A 23,968-nucleotide genomic window follows, 5' to 3' on the forward strand; every position below is an offset into this window, starting at 1 on the left:
GCCCCACAGGAAACATTGAGTTTTGTTTTCCCTTCGATGCTTCCCTTTTGAGGGTCCCGGGGAAAAAAATCTCAATGTTTTCCTTGGGGCCAGCCATTTATGAGCTTAATGCTGCCCTTGAATAGCGGACGTCTCTTTCTGAAGAAATGGAATTACATGCCGGCATATGACGGCAGTAGAATCTGTTGGCCTGCCTTTACATTCACTCAGATTTCTGCCTGCTATTAACCTGTTAACCCTACTCCTTCCAAACCTCGTCATAACAAATACAATACTCGTCTTTCAAAGAACTATTTAATTTTATTAGAACTGTACAAACCCTCTGGGATTGTGTACAGAAACACGATTTATGACCGTGATTTGACGCCTTTGAAAACATGTTTTCACGATCTCTCTGGATCACTCTACAAATGTTACTAGATCACAAAGTAAACGGAATTTACCATGTTATTACGCACTTACACTTTCTAGTATAGTGTACGAAAAACATTTAAATAACTTTGTGAGTACAAAGAATAAATATACTTAGATGAACGAATAGTTCACAAATTAGATATTAACAAACAAATTACTTTTAATCTCTCATCGAGTCAAAATACTACGCTTCCCAGTTGAGCACGACACCAAGCACGGTTTCCGCAAAAAGTTCCGTTTCTGATGGCAACGAGAATGTATCCAATGGAAACAAAGCGCGCGGAAAGCTTTCTGCAGAGACTCGATTCGGCACTTAGGCGGCCCGTTTTGGCTCGGTTGTACTTTCCTTCACTGTGGATTATATGTTTTTTTTTCGTAAAGCTCCAACATCAAACATGAAGTTTCAAGTTAAAGTTGAGTGCGTGAAAGGCTAGTGGATAACCTTAATGGTTTAGAGTCGTCTGGTTAATGCTGCTGAGTACCGTTTTAAAGATTTAGTTGAGGACATAACAAGTCGCTGCACGACACTGAATTATTAGAATGAAACGACCATTAGACTGCGTTATTTACACGACGAAGATAACTGGGTCAATTTCAACTTTTGGGGACGAACGATCGTTCGCACAGCTCTGGCAGTGTGCTCGTTTATGGTCCGATAGAGAATTTACACGAGTAAAACTCCAAGCTGTAGCTTTAGACTCGCCACTGAAAGGAAAAACGTAACTTGTACAGCGCCGACCGTGCAGCCCAGAGCACCCGCTCGAGTCAATTCGTCTTCAACAACCGATCTTGAACCTACAAAGTCAGCTTTAAACCCTGTGGATCGTATGCTAATGCGAAACAACTCGAGATAGATAAAGTAAGAAAAGAACTGGAGAACGCGAAAACCCAAAAACAAAACTTCGAATTGACAAATCAAATGTGGTTTAGTGTGGTATGTACTCTTATCCACAACAATACGCGTCATCACAGTGGTCAAAATGTTGTGAACTAACGAGGCGCAGCCGAGTGAGTCCACAACATTTTGACCACTGTGATGACACGTATCGTTGTCGATAAGAGTACAGACCACGCTAAATCACATTTCGATTTGTTTTTTGCCACAATATCAACGTCAAAGAAAATGTTTTTTTCAGAGCGCGAGCTGAAAAAGGAATTGCACGACACGCGCGAGCAGCGTTGTCTGGACTCTTATCGACAACGGCAAATTGGCCAATCGGATTGCGAGATTAGTAGCAATTGTGGTAAAACAAGAACTTTACAAGGCTGTTTCTTTGAATGCAATGTTGACAGTCTGTGGAAAGTGTCACATGAAATCCGGGCACACACGAAGAAACTGCACTGAGGAAAAGGAGTGTCAATCTGCGCTGCTTTGTGGACAGATGGATGAACACCCCCTGGAAAAGGCAACCACTCGTAAAAGTACAAGTTCTAGTACTAGTAGTACTGAAGAGAAACAAGCCGAGGAAGCGGCGGCAAAGGAGCCCATGGGACTTACTTGTGTTTACAAGAAGTAAAACTTGTACAGACAACTGACTGCTAGGCAATGGAATCTGGACAAATCGGTGTTTATTTGTTTACTTAGTAACAATGTGAACAGTCTTGATTGCTGGTTTATACTACAGCACAGTGATCTGAACAGTGAAATCGTTGTTTATTTTGTTTCAAGTGAAAAGGAAATCTCGTTGTGTGTTGTAAAGATTCTTAGCGTAACAAATCTTTTGAATCCTAACAACTTTCATGCTGTTAGTTAGTTAAGCCGTCTTGGTTTGATTGAAACTTTCAATGGTTTCTCTTTTGATGGCTTTTTGGTTGCTTTTACTGGGGAGGCTTTAGCAGATTGTTTTTTTTGTTTTGCATCCCTCATGAAATTGTTGCGTTCGTGTACATTACACTTTGTGTGTTGTTTTGCGCTGCTAAAACAAAATGACTTCAATAGTTCAAAGTGAAGTTCCAAAATTCGCACTGATGATATGTTGGTTTCTGGAATCGGATTTTTCCCACTACTTGTTCTCGATGGGAAGCTTCTGTGACATATTTATAAGGGCAATACATGCCATTTCCATAGATATATGGCATATGCCAATCTAAGGGTGCGTTCCTTTGGGATGATCTGGATCAGCATCAGTGATCCAAGATCACCCGGATCATGGTGCATCAAAAGAGCCGATGAATCCGTGACCAGAGTGGATTCATCGGTTCCTTTGATGCACCATGCTCCAAGGGATCTTGGATCACTGATCCTGATCCAGATCATCCCAAAGGAACGCACCCTAAAATCAATTTTAAAACTCCTGCAAAAACAGGCATATATTTCTGGTATATCTTCTTCCTGGTATAACCTCTTTCTTTACAAGAACATTTGTTAAAGCACAATGAACCAAAACTAACGCAAATGTATGGGGAAAAAGCATTTACACGATCAAGAGTTTTTCTGTTCTTTATACAAAATTGTGTGTAGCATAGAGCTCTTTCCTCATCTGAGAGAAGTGATAAACACTGAAATTACGACTGGGTGCGAAATATTTCTTACGAATCACAAAGAAAACGGTTGAACTTTGCAGGTTTTTCTTCATATATCAATGTAAGAAGTGTATCTGACAAAGTCTACCATGTCACTTGACGAAATGGTCTCCCCCTGCAATTTATTACGCGTAACGGTGCACATTTTGTTGAAAATGAATTCCACAGGATTAAAATCAGGTAAATATGTAGGGGTATACACAAGTTCAACGTTTCGCTCCTCGAGCCATTCTTGCAAAGCTTCTCCACCAGCGTAATAATGTGTTGGGCGATTGTCCGTCACCCCAACATCTCCGACTTCAAGTGCAGGCCTTCCCGTAGTGACATTTCCTGCATTTGCTGCTTCGCCAAAAAAACTGTTAAAATTCAAGTGTCTGCAGCACCATGCACAGCGTTCATGTACTCTACTCTATTCACACCAGCAAGTAAGTTCACTATCATATTAGGGCAATCATGATAACGAATAAATTCAATACACCTTTCTCCTACCGGAGCGTGGCCATATAATCGTTTTCCGTGATGCGGCAATTTTAAACCACTCGTCAAAAAATTAGTTTATATGGGTCTTTGGAATGAACATAGTCAATAAGCATCTGGGTGTAAGCCATGTTCTCAACAGTAAATCTCTCTTGCGCAACGTTGCTGACTTTTTGTCTTGAGTATTCTAGTCCCGAAAACATGTGACTTCTAACTACGCGCAAAATGGCTTGAACAGAGGTTCCATTTGGTATATCACCGAACTCTGATAGCGATTCTCAAACTCGTAGTTGGCCTTTCGTTTTTGAAAGTTTCAATGAGTAACAAGTCCCCAGGAGTTAAATTGGTCGGATTTCCGCCGTGTTTACAGGGTTCAATCGAATGGTCGGTACGCATTTGCTGAAATATTTTTTCAACCGTGCTTCTACTAACCTTCACTGCCTTCGAAACATCAGAAAATTTACCAGGGAAATAGCCAGAGATATCACCACTATTTTTCACAATTTCATCCACCACTAACGTCCTCATGTACATAGGGAGGGCCTTTCTGCTAATATAAGTCCTCCCAATTTTAGTAGTTCGCTCTATCGCTGCAATCAGAAAACACTCCGAAAAGATCACTTTGGCGCGCAAATCTTTGCGTTACCACGCTCGTGATTCCATTGGATACATTCACGTTGCCATTGGAAACGTCAAAGTTTTGACGTCAAAACTGGTGTCGCGCTCCACTGGGAAGCGTCGTACCACTGTGATGATAAATTATACGTCCTAATTATGAAAGTCAATAACCTTTTGTATATAGACTCTCTGGAATAGTATACAAAATAAATTTCCAACAATTTGATAAACAACTTTCGGCTAATTGTTAATTTAAAGTAAATCTAAATAAGTAAAAACACAGTAACATGTTCTTCCCAAAACACTGTTCAAATATAACCAAGTATTAACATCACATTAATTAACCTGTACATAAACTCTCTGGAATAGTGTACAAAATAGATTTCAAAACAATTTCTGCAAAACATAGACGAAAATTTTTTTAAAAAATGTTCATATTCACTCTGGAACACTTTATATTTATATTAGAACTTAATTTGTACATAGCCTCTCTGGAATAGTGTACAAAATTGATTTTAACAAACAACTTTTGGATTTATCTCCCATCTAGTTCAAATTCATTTTGTACATGCCCTCTCTGGAACACTGTATAAATATAATTAGATGGGGGTTTATTGATAAAAATGAAAAATTCCGCGATTTAATATTTGTATATAAACTCTCTGGAATAGTGTACAAAATATATTTTAAAAACTAGTTTTCTGCTCGGCCAAGAATGAAGCACTTACACCTTGTTTTCACTGGTGTACAACAAACGTGTGACCGTTAGCACTTAATGTGTACATAAACTCTCTGGAATAGTGTACAAAAACTTCAAAACGGAAAGTTCCAAGAATCACTTTGCTCTCAAGAAAACATTTGCACAAGTGTGCTCTGGAATACTGCATATATATCATCATACATTGCCAGTGTATTAAATTTAACGGTTCTACTTAAAGTTGCGAGTTTGAAGACTGTGTTACCCTTCCCTACAAATCTTGCTCACCAGAGCGCTAGTCAGGCAGTATGGAGTTCTGTTTAGACTCTATGTCTCGACTTAAATTCAGCATGTTAACTCAAACTTGGCATTTTAACTTGAACTCCGTAACGTTGCTCATTGCATGAAGTCTAACAACATCTAGGCCAATTGTAATTCTACTTTCTGCCACTTTTATCAATTAAACTGAAAAACATACCTTTCATAGTGTGCCTTTTTGCACATCTATGTTGGGTCTCGACAGAAGATAAGTATAACACATGGATACCATGTACATGATCACTCTGGAACAGTGCACTTCAGAAAAATGCAAGATGCTACATCATTTAGCAACTACAGTATAGACATTCTTAGCATGAGTAACTATGTATTCTTGCACGATAAACCTAATACAAAATGTTGGAGTATAAAATGGCCTGTGTAATTAAATTATATGTACATGTATGCCAATCATTGCCCCATTTGATAGATCAACAAATTATGTTTGTGAAAAAACAAAAATTAAAAACGGCATAGCATTATGAAGCAATTCAAGGAGCGTACATGTAGTTTTCAGGTTCTACATGTATGCAGGTCATTCAACATAAACAGAATTTCAGGAACGAAAATCTATCAATGAAAATAAATAATTACCAAAGATTGAGCGAGCTGCCTTGCAAACAAGATTTACCTGTTCTGTTGTTCACTGCATACATAGAAATGTCCAAAATAAAAAAAATATATTTCAATAGTAATAATATTTTAATATTAATAATAATAATAATAATAATAATAATAATAATAATACAAAAACAAATCAAATTTTCAAGTTTGAGGAAAAGTGCAGAGTTTAAGTTTGAATTTCACGTTTGAGCTACAACTTCCAGTTCAGAGTGCTTATTGGCTTAACAGGAGTTTCATTAAATCACTGGAAAGCTAATTAATAACTAACTTGCTAGAGCACTCTTCAGGCTATAATAATCACTCAACATTTTTACTGGCACTACATCTTAACTGGACGTCATGAGTCCAGAATTAGCCTATGCCACAAAATATTTTGTATGTCCCAAACCATTATGTACTTTGTACATATCCACTCTGGAACAGTATACAAATATATCAGTACAACTCCATGAGCTGTGCACGGATGCCGTGCAATTGTGCACACATTCTCACTGGAATAGTGTGCAGCAATTTAACCTCATCATATGGGATTAACTATTGATAAATTTACAACCATTACAACATTAGTTAAGTACATCTGCTTAATTAAAAGCAAGGTTTTTTCTTTCTTTTTTTTTTTCAAAAAAATCAACTCCTACTTATCATCATGCTAATTGGACCATTCAAGAAAAGGAAAACATTTCCCACAAATTAAACGAATGACTGAGAGAACAATAAGGAATTCTCCAAAGTAAATATGTCGGCAAGTCTATCCCCAGCTGTTTGAGTTACAATGCGTAGTTCTAGAAAATATCCATACCTCCCCCACAGAAGGGATTTTTCCTAAAATCCCATCTGTGGGGAGGGGGGTACGGATATTCTCTGGACCTGCACAATGCACCTCATTCTTTCACAAGTGTTTTAATACATCTGCAACTGTAAAAATGACCAAAATGTTTTCCCTTTCCTGATGATCACATCAATTAATTAGTATTTAACTAATTATAACTGTATAAATTAATAAAGAAAATAGTCATTTAGAAAGTCTTGCTTAATAATATATAACAACTCATTATTATAATTTGCTTTAAGCATGCCTACGCTGGGACAGTGCATGGAACAGATTGTTTCCATTGCATTTTAGCACACAAAAGAAGACTATCACTTGTTGTACATGAACACATACACATTGTAGCTGTCCACCAGGCAAACCACTAGAAGTGCAGTTCATAACATCCATAACCTGCTCCTTGTTTTACACAGCACCTTGATTCAGAAAGTTGAAATCAACTGCATTGCATTTCCCTGTGGGCACACCATATTTGTAGGTATCACTAAAGAGAGAAACCAACAAACAATCAAAACCAAAGATCTGAGACTTGTTAATAATTCCACTGTAGATAAAGTGTGCTGCATGGCTTCTGACTTACTACATGTTTAAAGTAATACTGTGTTAAATATTACTGGTTTTTCGTGACTAGCTAGAAGTCTCAAAATTGTTGGTTGCCCTGGCAGCTCATTATTTCATGTGCAAGCACAGGGCTCGAAGAAAGTGCTGTGTGGTCATCCCAGACGAGTAGATTTTCCCTTCGGGCAAGTAACATTTCATTCTCACTTGCCGGAATCAGGCAAGTCGTCTACCAACTAAATCAGTAAAAGAGCAGACTAGCACTTGCCCAGGGCAAGCACTATTGGAGAGATCCTGAAGGCAAGCTGGAATTCAAGTTGTTTTCAAGCCCTGGCAAGCATGTTATTTCAATTCCTTTTTAACTTTCATGCTGTGCTTGCTAGTTCATACAGAAAATCACCTACTGTATATAAATAGTTGTTGAGGTGTGAATCAACATTTAGAGGGTGACAATTATTGCTTTTCTGCTACTGTTGGGATTTTACTAGGAACCACAAAAAGATATTACTTTTGAGGGATCACCTCTTTTAGGGATTTGTCTATGATCTGGAACTTTACAGAAATTCTATTCACTTAAAAAACTTACTTCTAAAGTTTATTCTGCGGGAACTTTGGCAAGTGTCTTAGGCATGTCTCTTTGGTGCTGATTTATTAGATTTACACTGTACATGTAGTTGTTGATTTTATTCTGACGTGATCACCAGATGTGTTGCTACAAAAACACTCCTTTTCTACACGTTACAAAACATTTAAATGTCTACTTACTAAAACTCTTGGCTGCAAAGATTCTCATCAATCACAACAGTACGAAGTGGAATTCCATCACCCTTATCTGGAAAAGAACATCTGAAGCAGGGATTGAATAAAACAACATCAGTAGAGTTATGTGTATGCGATCTGCAATGAAATGGAGGGTTTACAGGGAGCACAGATAAATATTTATGCTGTACTGGTGAAAAGAATTAATGCATGTCCATGCAAACATTGCTACTGACAACTGCATGTAAACTGTACACTGGTGCATTGTAATCAACAATCTTAAAACTTTTAAGTATACCATCTGTGCACATCACAATGTTGTCACTTGAGATGCAGACTGCAATGTTTCAACTGTTTATTGCCAGTCTATCAGTTGACCTCATCAACTGATAAAGGTGGACGTAGATGTAGTCATCTTTACGTCATAGGACAAATAATTAACTTTAATATGTTGTTGTATTCTTCCCTGATGAACAACAATCACCTTTTTCACAAAAAATCGTGTAACTGTCAACATATTCTAGGCAACTTAAAACAGTACTTGTTATGAACTAAATCCTGTCCTGTGATTGGCAACCCTTGGGATTGTGTACTGTGCCCCAAGAGTACGAAGATCACTTTTTACTGTTCTTTATCCCATATAATAAATCCTTTTTTGACCAATTACCACAAATTACTATGTACATCAACTACCCAGGACATTTAGAGTATGTCAACATCTCAATGATGAAAGAATGATACAAGGCTTATTAGGACACATATTAAATAGTACATGTGCGTAAAGAAAAAATACATTGATACTAACAGCTATAAAATTGTCACGACACACTGACAGAGTCCTTGTTTTGTTATCTCACCTTTTCTGTTTCCGTTGGTGAAGAAAAATCACAAACATAACGACAGGCACCATCACAACGACCACAAATACAGAAGTCACTGAAAGTACCACAATTGAAGTGGTAGATAAACGAACAGGATTGTCATCTAGGAAGTAATCCTCACCCACATCTTGATCTGTTTGTGCTGCTACAACTGGTTCATCAGATGGCACAGACCAGGGAACTTTAACTGAAGTGGCAGGATGTGGTTCCTTCATCTTATTATCAGTATTGACAACATTGTTTATGGCTTTTGTAGTGGCCTTTGTTGTACCACTGTGAAGAGTAGGGATTGCAGTTTTGACAGAACCTGAAAAGAGAACATTTTAGTATCATAACGAAACAAACATTTTTCATCTTGCATGCTCATTACTTTCACTTATGTAATAAAACTTCTTCTGCCAGCAACTTAAGCAACAATAAAAAAAAAACTAAAACAGACTAGAGAGATCCATTCTCCTTAGTTGTCAATGTTCACAAATATTATGGTCATGAACATACACATAAGTGTACAAAAAGAGACCTTGTTTCTTCTACCACTTTAACACATGTAGTGCCTGAAAAGACCTTACTTCTGGGGAGCACATGCCAAGTCTCACAAGAAAAAATTTCTCCGCAGTCATATAATTAATTCTATATTTAGCAAGTTTGCTCAGTCAAGATGGCTGGATATTGGCCTCATTCCATTTTTATGGGCCTCGAATGCATCTAGGTCCATGAACATGCCAAAAAACGAACTTGGCTAATATCCTGCCAACTTGGCCTCTCACTTGGTCAATAACCAATATGTATACTGTACAGCAGAACATAAGGAAACTTCTATAAACTGACAAAAATATTCTTTCAACTATATTTGATACCTTAATTGTGACAAACAGTTTTAAAAATCTCTTCTTCACAAATACCTGACTCTTTGGAGGCAGTTGTAATTTCTTCACTTGGAGTAGGGGTCACAACTGAACTTGATGTAACAGTGCTTTGAAGGGCACGCACTGTTGTACTGGGAACAGTAACAGTTGGTGTAGTAACAACAGGTGTCTCAGGATTTGCATCCGTTGTCACTGAAAATAACACAAATTATTTTAAAATCATGTTATGCATGCAGTACACACTGTAGTTTCAAACTGAGTGGTAGAGTGCAGCTAAAAGTTGAGGTGTGATTTCCCAATATGCAGGGTAACTAAAAAGGTATTGATCATAACGTATAACATTTGAAAACAAACATGAAATAATAAGCAGTTTAATTAGAGTTCCATTCTCTTCTTTTTCTGTAGCTCTAACTTCATATACATCAACTTCAACGAACTCTTGGTTCTAAGGAGGAAAAAGGTTGAGTGTTTTTCTTCAGTTTCAACAGCACAGGATCCATCCTCACTGTCATAATTTCTTGTTGCCATGTGACTCCAGATGCAAACATTCAAAGTATTTTGCAGGTCATTTTTGAAGTTGTATGTACTATCTCTCCAACAACAGTTTTGGGTTGTTTGTTCAAACATGAAAAAGAAATCAAAACAAAGCAAAAATAGTACAAGACTGTGGTCGAAGAAAAATTATAAGCAGTCCAAAGGTTCCTACGTAACTACATGCCATCTGACATGGTGCAGGAAAAAAAAACAAATTACACGGAAATTTTCAGGGGGAAAATGCAGAAAAATCCCTCAATTATGCAGAAAACACATTATGCGTCCGATGGCGCGATGAGGACTGATGATGATGATGCGAAAAACACACTCTGGATTATGCAGAAATTTCAACAGTTAACAAAATTGATAATAATGCCTTTCCAATGTACTGAACATCAGTGAAAGGAAAGCACTTCAAAGTGAGCTCTTTAATAGAATATTAACTTATAACACATCATTCCTGCCAACTTTGACATTATGCTTGATCTGTTTCTAGTATTTCTTAACAGGTATTTCCTCACTTAACACAGGTTTTCCGTGGAATTGTGCATAAAGAATCAGTTGTTGTGTTCTTGGAACATCCGTAACTTAGTAACCAGGCACTACATCAGGCGATGAAAAACTAGTTTCCCAGCTCTTTGCCTGTAGTCAGTTGGAATGCCTGGAGGGTAAAAATTTGTTACAAAATGGTCTGTTTTCATCTGTTTTAGTAGAGAAACCACTTCAAAATAATCTCTCAGGAATATTTACTTGGGGGGATGTTAGCAACAAAGCTGCTGCTTTGTCGCTAAATATGAATCACTTTTTTCTGTTTTATGCTGAAAAAAAACTTTGATTTTGCAGAGGATGCAGACGTTAGCAGACTATGAGGATCCGCACCACCGCATCCTGTTAGATTCCCTGCTACTACGAAATTCTGGGTGCTCAGCACTTAAATTATAATTTTATGGAAAAGTTTTTTCAGTCACCTAAAGGTAATAGGTACATGTAGGTGCCTGTTGCACCCAGACACTTCTAGAGCACAGCCCTGATAGTGTCATTTTAGTGTTTAACTAAAGGAAATTGGGGAAACCTTCATTTTGCCCTGGGGCATTGAAAATCCAAAGAAACTGATAGAGGAAAGAAGCAAATCAAAAGTAAAAGTCCACATACTACATGTATGACTTACAATTAGTGCAACCATATAGTTCCATTCGCACACACACTCTGATGTTGTAAGTTACAGGATAGACTCTTAAAAATCTGGCAGATGTCACAGGATTGAAGGTATTCTTAACAACTGTTGGGGCGTCAGAATTGCCTGTCCAAACCTACAAAAAAATTAAAAACAAACTATACAGTGTTCAAGCTAAAACACTCAATTTTAAGATTGAAATAATTAGAACAACAACAACTTTATTTGAGTGTCTAGTCTTCTAGCTACCCTTAAGCTTACTAATCGGGGACACTTAAAATTAAAATATAATATAAGTATAAAAACGATTCTGGTCTATTTACATCTGTAAGAGAAAGAAAGAAAGAGGTAACATATGAGATAAATTTGAAACAAGTAGGAACAAAAACATGTCATGCAATGTATGGTTTGTCTGCTAGTTAATTTCTATTGTCAACTAATATCACAATGTAGCCCGAGTCCCAGGTGACTTATAAGTCAGAACTACAGAGACTGACTATAACTGTCACATGGCCAGGAGTGAAAATATGCATACATGTTTGCTGGACACTGAAGGTAAATTGGTTCCAAAAGTGTACAGTACAGAGCAAATTAAAACTCAAGGAAAACTGCAAGCTTTGAGGACTTGCATCACAATACTGTGATTGAAAATAATGTAATAAAACGCTTATAAAATAATGTTCTTTTTTATGTGGTTAATTCTGTCTGCTGTCACAGCATTGACTGCCAACAAATGTTAAGGTGGAGGTACATGTACACACAACTAAAACATACTAGGGGAGAGTTGTGAAAAAAACAATGTAGAATGTAACATGGTAAATGTAAATGCGCCTTATTCATAAATGGCAGACGCACAGTTTAGACCCGAGCCGAGTTCCCCAAAACGAGGCTTAAGAGGCATCACTCAATCTAACGAAGCTGTAAGTTTTGTTCGAAGGTTTGTGGAATTATTGACTGTTTAGTTAAATTGAGGATCAGTTGATGTAACGTAGTTTGAAGACCTGGTCAAATGTTCTGTTGTAAATATGGCGGCGAGTTTTGCAGTTAATTTGAGTCAAGACAATATTCCCGGAGTGTCTTTAGAGGGAAGAAACCCAACAGAGCTCAACAACGATGCCCTGAGGTATTGGCTAAAATGTAGGGGAGATAAATGCAAAGGGCTGAAAACAAAGGCTCGGCTATTAAAACGGTAGGTTTAAATGTAACGATCGATAGACAATTATAAGTAGTAATCTAAACTTCTTATGTTGAGTGAGTTAAGTATAGTTTGGTTTCGATATCTAAGTAAAGTACACCCGAATTCAAAAATTTTTCTCCAGGGTTGATGGATATATCAAATCGGGGTCAGAAGACGCGACAGTCAATCCAGATCCGGATTTAAGTTACATGAAGAGGAAAATTGCTAGAGAGCAAGCAAGCAGCAGCCATGAGACTGTAGCAAGTACTTCTATAAACGCCAGCTCTACCTATGTTTCTCAGTGTCAAGGGAACATAACGATCAATTACCCAATGAGTGGATGGGGGAACTCGCTGCAGAAAATGGCCTTTTTCTCCCGTGCCAAGATGGATAAATTTGTTGCACTAACTGGAAAGAGTTTGGGCTGTGCCGATAAGAACTCTGTTCCAACTGGGCTAAAAAAAGTACAACATTTCTAAAGGATGAATATCTTGAGAACATTGAAAGCTACAGTGACCAAAGATACTTTTTCATGCGTTGTAAATGTTATCACTCCTTTCGAAAGAATGATTCCCCTCACAATGTATCTTTAGCATTATGTATTGTCTCAGGAGAAGTGAAAGATTCCAAATGTTCATGTGCTGCGGGTTCCTTGGGCTACTGCAACCATTCTTTAGCCTTAATGCTGAAGGCTTGTAAATTTAGTCTATATGGGTCCCAAAATACTAAAGACCTAGAAAATGAAGCTGATCAGGTCCCAGAGGAAGCATGCACCTCAAAACTTCAAACTTGGCATCAAAAAGGTTGAGGTGAAACCATCTATATGCAGCCTGTTACGGATGTGGTTGTCTCAAAAACCAAACTGGAGGATACAAAAAGTGGAAACGAAGGGATTCATTCTCTCCTTCACGAGGCAAGAAATAACGCAATGTACAACAGTGCAGAGGAGCAAAAATTCAAGCAGGCAGTCAAAGAGATATAAACCCTCAAATGGGTCTTGCTCAAATTGATGATCTTGGGAGTGAAACACATCTGAAAGAAACAAGATTCGGGCATAGTCCAGTGTAAGCTACCAGCTAACCCACATAGAGTCCAACTTTAATGACTGTGTTGATATTTCCTCTGTGCCTCGGGGGAGGACAACTAACCAGCCATTAACTTATCCCAGGTTTCACTTAAGATATTGTGAACTGCCTACAGTTCAAAACAATCAGCTAACAGATGTAGAGAAGAACTTCTATGAATCACTATGCATTGATGAGGAAACTGTCAATACCATTGAGGAGACTAGGGATCAGTCACATTCTTAAAGGTGAAAGCTTGAGCAAAAGTACCATTTTACAGCATCTCAGTTTAATCTGATTTCTCACAGACAATGCAGTCATGATAAATTTGCTCAAGAAATCATGTGTCCAAAGACATTCCACTCTAGACACACAGCTCATGGGATTAAATATGAGCCAGTAGTAATTGAAAGGTATCACAAATACATGCACAGTCAAAAAACACCAGTACATGTTTTCAAAAGTGGATTTGTTGTATGCACTAATTCTCCAATTCTGGGATGTTCTCCGGGTGGAAAGGTAATAGACCCCAATCGTGAACATCCCTTTGGACTACTTGAAGTCAAGTGCCCAGAAACAAAGTTTCAAGTGAGTCCCGTAGATGCCTGCTCAGACCCTAAGTTTTTTGGTGAGAGGGTTGGGAACATGTGCAAGCTGAAAAGAACCCATGCTTTCTGTGCCCAAGTTCAGGGCCAAATGGGCTCTACTGGTGCACAATGGTGTGATTTTGTTGTTTACACTAAAAAAGGAATGTCAATTGAAAGAATTGCCTTTGACAGAGGTTACTGGGTTGAGCTTCAAGAGAAGCTTTGGCAATATTATTTCACACATTTCATTAAGTATGTTGCAGCTGAATTTGCACCATCATGTACAGAAGCTGTGGTGGTTTGTCATTCTACAACAGCATCATAATCAAACATTTAGTGCACAAAATCTCAGAGTGATTTGATAAATATCCTAAGGGGTAAATCTAATTGATTTGAAGCTCACAAAGACAGTGTAAAATTGTAAGTCTATATCGAAATCACAAACCACTCATTAGTTTTCATTTTTACAGGGCTGGTCAAAAGGCATACTGGAGTGGGTCATTACTTCTTTGATCCTTCAAAATGGGGTGGGCTGTGTAATTTTTCACTACACATAAGGGGTGGGTCATCTCCTTTTCCAATGCAGGGAGGAGGTCATCTAATTTCTGACCTGTATTTTGGGGTCAGTCAGTTTCTTTTATTCCAAAGGTAAGGGGTTAGGTCATGTGCTAAGATCCACCCCCTGTAATTTTTGGCCAGTCCTTCACTGGTATCATAATTATTTCAGTGTTTGTGTATTTCACTGAAAGAAAATAAAAAGCTCCTGAGACCTAGATAGTAAATATTACTACAACACATCCTTATTTAGCCAAAACGTTAAACTATATAAAAATTACAAATCAGTTGTCTAAAGCTTTCTATTGTGTCATCTTGTTAAGATAGGGTCTTGAATGTTGCGAAGAAATGCGCAAACGCACCACATTTGATTTGCAATGCCAAAGAGATTCAGTGGGATAACGCTATCCCATATATGAAAACTTTTTTTATTAATTGCCCGTTCAACATGGATCCACAGTCCTGCAATCTCCTGAGGTCTCACAACATCCTCCGGGGGCATTTGTGTGGATGTTCCCAAGAATGGTGGAATATTCGAAGACACACCTAAAGGTAAGATATCACTTATAGTAAAACCTTTATCTGCCATCACGGAATCTCTTTCATTAAATGGCAGGTCAAGCATGCCTGACCTTTCTACAATTTCTCTGTCTGATATACTTCCTGTATACAGTTGGCTTATGAAAGTGATAGCACCAGATGGAAAAATTCCTACAGGCCTATTTAGTGTAGTATGATTCTTGTAGGCACTGAACAACTCACTATTCAGCAACAAGCTACCGGGCATTGCACACTTCACTTCCTTACAATCAATAATAACTCTTGTAATGGGATATGTCTTCCTGAAGTCTTCAGGTAGTGTTCTGTTGACAGCTTCTCTTGATGGCCAAATGTTAAGCACTCCAAATCAAAGATACATAAAATTGATCCAACTAATAACAATCCTACTAACAGTTGCCTGAGAAACATTAAACAGGTGGGAAAGGTGGGTTTCTGCAAATCTCTGTCTCAAGCGACACAAAGTGAGAAAAAATTCTTCTTGTGGTTTGAGTGATCTTGGTCTACCCCTCTTTACACCTAACTGAGGTGGAGACACAGTGTTCTGAGGGTATCTCATTTTCACCTGACAACCAGTATCTGACATTTTCTCCATTATCTCCCGGATCTAAATATTCAAAGATGCCAAGAATGCTTTGTAGTTAGGAAAGCCTGTATAAAACAACAATGCCTCATCAGAGGTAAACCGACCAAGTGAGAAGACGTTTGACTGAAGCGCTTGAATTTTGTCTTCCAGATCTGCAACTGCCTTTTCAAGATCTGCGCATTTTTTTCCAAGTAGCCTTAATTGTTTGACAGTCCCATTAAGATCTTTTTCTGGTACTGGCGACTCCTAAAATAGTGGTTTCATTAGTACCTGTTTCAGGAATATCGTTTGCTGCTTCAGGTGTTTTGCTGGGCTTCGAAGACACTGAAAACAGACTCTTTCTGGGACAGATTTCCTCTCTTTTCCCTGTCGTTGATAAGGCCTTTTGGTAGGGGGCGGCCGCTTTCGTGATGAAGTTTGTTTCCAAGCAGATATCGACAGAACTGCTCTTGTCTTCAGAGACATTTTTCACCAAGACCCTTTGATATGTCACTAAGCTTTAAATGTAACGAACACACTTTTGATGCCCCAGAGATGCGAAAAAATCTACCAACATCTCTACATATAGCATGTATCCATCATTTCTTCACTTCCTCTTCGTCTGGAAACTTAAAGAATCCAATTTGTTCTCCTTTTGGTCCAACACGCCCTCTATGTGTGTACAATGGTACGCAACGGTGGATGTTTAACTTCGACGCCATGTTTCTTGCAATGCCTCCTAAGCCTCGTCTAGGTGAACTTGGCTCAGGTCTCAACTGCGCGTCTGCCATTTATGAATAAGGCGTATGGCCTTAATTAACAGAATTAACAATGTACATGTACATACACGAACAAGAGTGAAACCTGCACAGCCTCTTTGAAACTAGAACATTAATTATTAGTAAAATATTGACAGTGTTGAGTTACCTTTTTTGAGAACTTCCATGTGATTCTATCCTTGCTGTAGGCCACTTTATACTGTTTCACATAATAAGCATTTATGCCCATGAATCCTTGAGTTGCAATACCACTGATATTCACTTGTTGATGCAAGTCTATTTCAATGAAAGTGCTGTCAGAATTCTTGGTGGAAGGTGAACACCAAGCTAAGGAATTGTTCAAACGTGCAAACTCAGCTTTCAGATTCACGTTTTTTCCATTTCCAATGTAAAGGTGTTCAAAGTGTGATGGAGATGACAGTTGAGAATTTAAAATTCTTCCATCTTGCAAACCCAGAGGTCTGTTGCATTCTGCAAGAGAGAAAGGATAAAAGATGTTTGTTCCTGAAGGAATCTTAATCACTGTGTAAAACTGCAGTTAAATCAACCTTACATGTACATTTACATGTGAATGTTATTCAACAGACTCTTTGCAAGACCATATCACATGACCTTGTGAATCATAAGAATTTAAATGTTCATAAGACAAGGCTCCTGAGATGCTATGGTTAAAGGTTTAAATGATTATCAAGACTTGAAAGGAAAACGCTGAATGGCAAGCTTGTTGGCCAGTATACATATCATTTACAATTTTCAAACTATCAAACTGTCCTGAAATCTTGCACTAATATGCCAGAGGCTTCAAAATAATTGTACCACAACCATTTTTCATGTTTGACATGGTTATGTGACTGGACATGCAAAGGGCCTATTACTACGTTGAAACTGTGTCTATTTTTTTCATGTATTATCCCAATTGTGAAAGACTGAATGGCCTTCATATCATTTAACACAATGCTGTACGTGTTTGTGTATATGTAATAAAAAATATTAAAAACAGGTTGATATTTACATGTTAAACGACTCCATCTGTTTTTATTCGTTATTCCTATAGGGAAACAACTTTCATTTGTAGGGTATTGCCAATTAAAACTTCTCTTTCAGTCATACACCGTCATAACAAAAATCTATACAATTTTTCAAGAAAAATAAATGTACAGTGGTTCCATTAATAATTCAAGCGCTCACAAGGGTAAGAAGGTTTGAGCAGCTTGCCACTGTGTCAAATTCACGTTTGCAAGCAATACAATTCACCTACAAATAGCAACCTCTCATGATAAACAAATACATCTATTTGACGAAGAGATAATGGTTATATATAGCTGCTGGGAACCATGGTTGTATTCATAATCTCGGACTGGACTTGACTGTACATGTAGTGTACACTGTAAGCTGTACCAAATAATGGAAGGCAAAACCAAGTTTAGTTATTTTTGGGGAACATTTTCTTTGCTAAGTACACTTCAAGTTAACAAAAAAAAAAGAAAGAATAAGACATGGCATATTTAGATGCTGGCTGCCATGAGAAATGTAATTGGCCCATTATCTCAAGGATGTAATACTGATTAACTTTTCTGACCTTAACAGCTCCAAAATTAACCCAAGACTTTGTTTTCATGTGCAATTTCAACCAAACTCAAGTTCCCATTCAGATAATAAAATTAACCGGTCCAGCCTGAAGAAATAACCCTTTAATTTATTCTCTAATTCCCTCAAGAAAAACCAACTTTCTTCTAAATATTCAAAAGAACCAACGAGCAACCCACCCAGAAATGAATTTTGTAGCCATGGGTGCAGAACATTTTGCCTCCAGGGGCGTATAAAACGTACAATATTGACCACGTTTACGTTTATTAATTAGCATCTGAATGTATTTCCCAATTATTGACGTCTCCACTGTCATACAGTCTAATACGTGCACGGAAAACCCAAAGCTTCAAGGAGGGAGAGCAAACCGCTACCTGTCTGTTCCACGCTGGGCCTGCTCTATTTTAATTTTAAAGTCTCAGCAAAGGTACATCTAAAGCTTACCTAAGTTTACTGAGAGAGACAATAGCATTTTTAAAAATTTATTTATTCTTAAAACAATCCGGGCTCGGAAAATAGTGCCGTCCAGTCAAGTAACTTTTCATTCTTACTTGCCCGATGTGCAAGGGATCAGGCAAGTATTCTGACAACTAAATAAACAAAAGTTAAGTAAGCCAAGGCAAGCAACATTAATGTTTTTTACGAAGAGCAAGGCGGAATTTAACATTTTTTCGAGCCGTGGCAAATCGAACTCTCATTCCAAAAAAACTCTCGACAAAATCAAGATAAACGAAGCACTATACTACGTACAAAATTTACACGACAAAGAACTAGCATATATGAGCTAGGCCAAAGGAAACCTGCATTCTATAAATGCAGTTTCTCTTCAACAAAAAACTCGCACCAGCAACGACTGCGGGGGTCGGTCGATATCGCGACAACAATATCACTATTCCTGTTCAAAATAATCCACACAAACAGGGCTAAATAAAATTCATCGTTAAAATAACCATGGACAGACGAATGACAGTGTTGACCTTCTTCAAATAATTTACTTTTTCATTCAACGAAACCTTGTTTGTTTTGCGAGAAGAGAAAACGTGATCCAAAAGCTGCCAGTAGCTAAAGAGGTGACTGTTTTAGTCGTGAAACCTGACGCCAGATTACCTCCAGTTCTGATTTCTCGCTTGTAGTTTACAACTTACCTCTCAAAGCACTTGATACAAGCCGACTCTGAGAAGAGAAGTAGAATAGAAGAATAGAGAAAGAGGTGAACCGCTCGAACCACATGTCAACTCTCTCCTCTTGCGAGTACGCGTGCTATGCTTCACGTCTTGCCGGTGTTCATTACTTAACTGTGCGCGGTTACCAAGCTTGCCACGAGATTAAGAGAGAGACCCTGGGAAAGAGGTTGATAAACACGTGAACTGATAGAGAACCTTGTGAATTACTGTCCAAAACCTTTTACTCAACAAGCGCTGTGTTTATCCAGATAGAGGAAATATCTTTAGCCGCCAGGTTTTTCAAGAGTTTTCCTTTATCCAGATAAACAAAGCCTTGCAAAAGAGCGGAAATCTCCTGACGAACATTCCAACAGTAAAATGCCTTTATACTAGTAGAAGAGTCTCGTGAGTAACTCAATCTGTTTTCCACGAAATTTGCCCTATTCAAATAAACTGTGCCTTTATATTAATACAGGAAATCCCGTGACTAAGTTACCTTGTTTTCCACCAGGATTTCTTCATTCAAGCAAATCTTGTGACTAACTCAACTCAGTGTTGTTTTCCACGAGACTCCCTGACTCAGATAAGTTTATGCTAAGATATCGTGTGACTAACTTGCTTGGCTTTCAGTAAGATCTTCTTTATTCATGTAAACACTACGATTCTACTAGAAGAGAAAATCTTGAGGACTGCTCGCTTGTCGACGCGACTTCCTTCGAGTCATATCGCAGGTAAGAAGTATTTCAGTTCCTGTTTTTCGATCATACAGTCAGTGACACCTTCTCTTGTATGAGACTCTCGAGGGAAACTACCTTGTCTACCAAGTTATAAAAACGAGAGGTGTTCCTTGTGTAGTGACATTTGCGCGGGTAAAATTTGTCGATTGATACCGCCTAGGGTGCTACAAATTTAAATTTGCTCATGGTTTATATCGGTTCCTTCCAGGTTAGTGAGGTAAAAATGACAGGAAAAAATGTGTTAACCAACTGTTTTATGATTGAACTATATCATTTATGAGAGATTATGTTAGTCATAACCGGTTATCGATTGATATCATGCACGCTGGGTGAACACAAATTTAAGCCGTGCCCAATACGAAATTGCAGAATACCCTTCAGCATTATGGGGGAGTCCTGCCGGAGGTGGGGAGGTGGGGAGGGGGCTATTTAACTTTAATGTTGCGCAGTGAGTTGTATGGTCACAGTGATTGTCATCAAATTTGCACGTAAAAAACTTCAAAGGACGGAGGCTTGATCTTTGATCATTAGGGGAATACGCTGTCCGTACGGATTTAAGCATTAACGTTTCAATTGTTATTATCGTATATTATTAATTATTATTATTTTAAAATTATAGGCATTTCAGTCCTTTTGTGAATTAACTATAATTATGACTTGTAGTCACTGTCATTCAATTAAGATCAAGCTATAGGGGTTTCCCGCTTTTAAAGGTGCCAGTTTTCTTAGCTTTCAAGGAAATTAGTGGTAACTAGAGAAATTCTTTGAGTACACTGTATACTAGAAAAACTGATTGTCACAGTTTCATATCTTTTAAATTTCAAAACCAATGTATACCCTTGTTTCTTTATCCCTCGTAGAGTGATTACAGCTATATCTGACAAGTAGTTGCTGAATCTCAGCAAGCATAAAACTTGAGCAAGAGAGAATATGGATACTACAACGTCAGCAACGTCAAATGCGACTCAAACACCTAACAACAATGGATTAGTCCCCAGACTCCAGCTGAACGATCCGACATTCGTAGCATACATTGCTGTGATGACCGTCATACTAGCAGTTGGTTTTGTAGGCAATGTTCTCACTATAGCTGTTTTACGATGTCGAGAACACAGAAATAAAAGCATTTCTCCCCTCATGATCAACCTAGCGGTCGCTGACATCATCATCATCGTCTTTGGCTATCCAGTGGTTGTCGCCGCAAACGTTTCCTCGGGACTCCTGATTCATAGCACTTGTGTGTGGTCCGGCTTCGTCAACGGAGCGGTTGGAATCGCGTCCATTGCTAACTTGACAATGATGAGCCTTGTGATGTACTCTTCCTTTCAGAGTCTCAACTGCACGACAAAAATTCCCGGAACTAAAATGGCAGCAATGATCGCCTTCACGTGGCTGTACGGAATACTGGCCATGTTTCCACCGTTAGTTGGCTGGAACGAGTTCGTCCCAGGTGCTTCTGGGATCAGTTGTTGTCCGAACTGGGTGCCCGAAACAAAGGCTGGAGTGGCTTACAACGCGTTGTTGGTTTTTGTCGGCTTTGTTCTCCCGCTGAGTGTCATTATATATTGTTACTACCGAATTTATAGGTAGGTTATTTTTCTGGAGGAGGGGAGAGAGTTGTGCTTAAATAAGATTAAGGTGACGGACAAGACGCGGAAGGAGCAAAGGATCTTTTTTTACATCGGGGAGAGGGGTAAGGTTATCAATTTTTTGGCCTTAACCCTTTTTCTTTACAAAACGTTGTTAATATGTGATAGAGTATGGGTATTTGGAAACAGAGAAGAGAATGAATACATTTTTTCTGTGGGGTGGGACGGGGGGGGAGGACGTTCCTTTCTATGACTCACAGTAACCCGTATCTTTATTGGTCACTGCACAGACTTGATTAGACCTGATCGAAACTTTTTTAATTCCTTGCAGCTTTATTCGTACACAGCAGCCCTTATCGGAAAATGTTTCAATTCGGAACACCAGGCGAAAACACCAAATCAAGCTCGTACGCATGATTGCCATGGCGATTGCTGCTTTCGTCTTGAGCTGGTCCCCATACTGCTTTGTGAGCATCATCGCTACCATCCGGGGTACTAATATGCTGACCCCTGGCGAGGCAGAAATCCCGGATTTACTAGCCAAGGCTTCAGTCATCTACAACCCCATCGTGTACACTGCAATGAATGACAAGTTTCGTGCATCTTTACCGCATGTTATCCCTTGCTATAGATACTGCTCAAGGGATTATCGCTCCTCGGTAATCAGCCGCTCAAATTCAAGGTCTCGTGAATATGAAGCAAATACTAACACTCTCGAGCGGAAAAGGCATTCCCAATGCAAAACACAGCCGTGATGCAGAGACTTCTTAAAATGCCAAAAAGTTAAAAAAACACACTCCAGATAATTTCAAGAGTTGTTTCCTTAGAGAAGCATTTTCTTATCCTTTGCGCTTTTGCAGTGTAGGGTATGTGATAGGTGTGCCACCCTCCATGGCTTCCAGTAGGTAGAAATTCATCCTCAGCAGTAAAACACTGCGCTAGCAGACATAATTAGTAGAGAACTTGCGATTAAGAACAACTAGCGATGGATCTTTCTTTATACCTCAGTTTATTCGATTGAACTGAAAATTAGACTTTTTCCTCCGTACATGGGATCTGGACCAAACATAACTGAGACGATAGATCCGCGGTTAGGCTCCTATCAGTAGACAGTCGAGCCTCTTTATATACGGACACCCTTCAAAACGGATACCCAGCTTAATTAATTTCTTTTCAGAAAAGAGAGCACCACAGTCGATAAATTTGAGCACATAAGGAACTGAAGTTGTTACTCGGTCAAATGGCAGCAACGGTGTGAAGTCTCGTCATCAAATCTTGAGGAATTTTTTAGTTTGCATACGAAACATGTTCAGCTATATATATAACGCCAGAAATTCAGTTCAGCAAGGGCGAGACTGGAAAGAGATCTATATGATCAGGCTTGAGCAGGGAGTGCAAAATGAGTGAGAGGAATTCGCAATATCGTCTCAGTTTCCCCAGGGAAAGGAAGGGGCGGTTGTGGTTCGGCAAACAGCTGTGAGAACTTAGCAGATTTGTTTACCGATGCCATTTGCAAGAAATAAACTCTTTCTTTCTTCTACTGTGATATACTGTTGTAACAAGACTTGTTCATGAATAGAGTCTTAGAAATCCGTCAAAGGACAAAAGTTAATTGTTTCTTTGTGGTTTTCTGTTATCTGTGTTGTTTGGTCACCAGCCAAACAGTTTACTCGTTAAGTTTTGGAACTGTCAATCAGGCCTTATCATGCCTGCTGTCTCAAACTCCACTGCTGGGCTCGCAACTGCAGGTACGTACAAATATTTACCTTGGAAATATATAAATCCAAACCCTACTAAAAACCCGGGGGGTACACCTGGAAAAATTGGGCGGGGGTGTGCGGCCCACTTCCCAAAACCCTTTACCTTATTTATGACCAAAATCTGCGATATTCCCTACCCTATTTATGACCTGACCATAAATTCGAAACCCTATTTATGACCTGACCCTTAAATCAAAACCCTGTTTCAGACCTGCGTTACAATTAGTTCCCTAGTTCAGACCAATGATAAATTACCGTAAACATAATTTGTGAGGGGCTTTTGTTGATTTTCTTTTCGACAATGACGAAAAAGTGGCTTCCTCTTAAAAACATACCCATATCAAGGCTAGAGTGCAAAACCCATACCCTATTTATGACCAAAATGGCTAAAATCAGCTAAAATTGATACCATATTTATGACCAAAACAGCTGAAAAACCATACCCTTTGGGGCCGCATATACCTATATAGCCCATACAAGGGAGTACCCCCCCCGGACTAAAGACAACTCGTGACATCATTGACACCAGAGAACAATGGTTTTTACACAAAGTAACTGAATCATGCAGATTTCTT

General features: G+C 38.6%; 2 protein-coding genes and 1 pseudogene across 2 annotated transcripts; 2 read left to right on the forward strand and 1 right to left on the reverse strand.

Annotated features, from left to right (window-relative positions):
- Positions 1-280: 280 nt before the first annotated feature.
- On the reverse strand, positions 281-19,518 carry LOC110069713 (uncharacterized). Its single transcript, XM_020777246.2, has 7 exons — positions 19,290-19,518; positions 16,706-17,028; positions 11,267-11,408; positions 9,601-9,756; positions 8,675-9,005; positions 7,824-7,904; positions 281-6,984 (listed from the first exon to the last, which is right to left on the reverse strand). The coding sequence occupies exons 1-7, from the start codon at positions 19,372-19,374 to the stop codon at positions 6,906-6,908; spliced, it is 1,197 nt and encodes a 398-aa protein (XP_020632905.2). The 5' UTR covers positions 19,375-19,518; the 3' UTR covers positions 281-6,905.
- On the forward strand, positions 12,203-17,577 carry LOC149112845 (uncharacterized; annotated as a pseudogene).
- Positions 19,519-19,724: 206 nt separating the features above from the next.
- On the forward strand, positions 19,725-23,245 carry LOC110069712 (melanopsin-like). The gene is made up of 3 exons (XM_020777245.2): positions 19,725-20,038; positions 20,905-21,630; positions 21,965-23,245. The coding sequence occupies exons 2-3, from the start codon at positions 20,975-20,977 to the stop codon at positions 22,386-22,388; spliced, it is 1,080 nt and encodes a 359-aa protein (XP_020632904.1). The 5' UTR covers positions 19,725-20,038; positions 20,905-20,974; the 3' UTR covers positions 22,389-23,245.
- The last annotated feature ends 723 nt before the right edge of the window (positions 23,246-23,968 follow it).

This window comes from Orbicella faveolata, unplaced genomic scaffold (assembly GCF_042242905.1).
Source record: "Orbicella faveolata isolate gen_17 unplaced genomic scaffold, um_ofav_v1 contig_2, whole genome shotgun sequence".
Classification (NCBI taxonomy): domain Eukaryota; kingdom Metazoa; phylum Cnidaria; class Anthozoa; order Scleractinia; family Merulinidae; genus Orbicella; species Orbicella faveolata.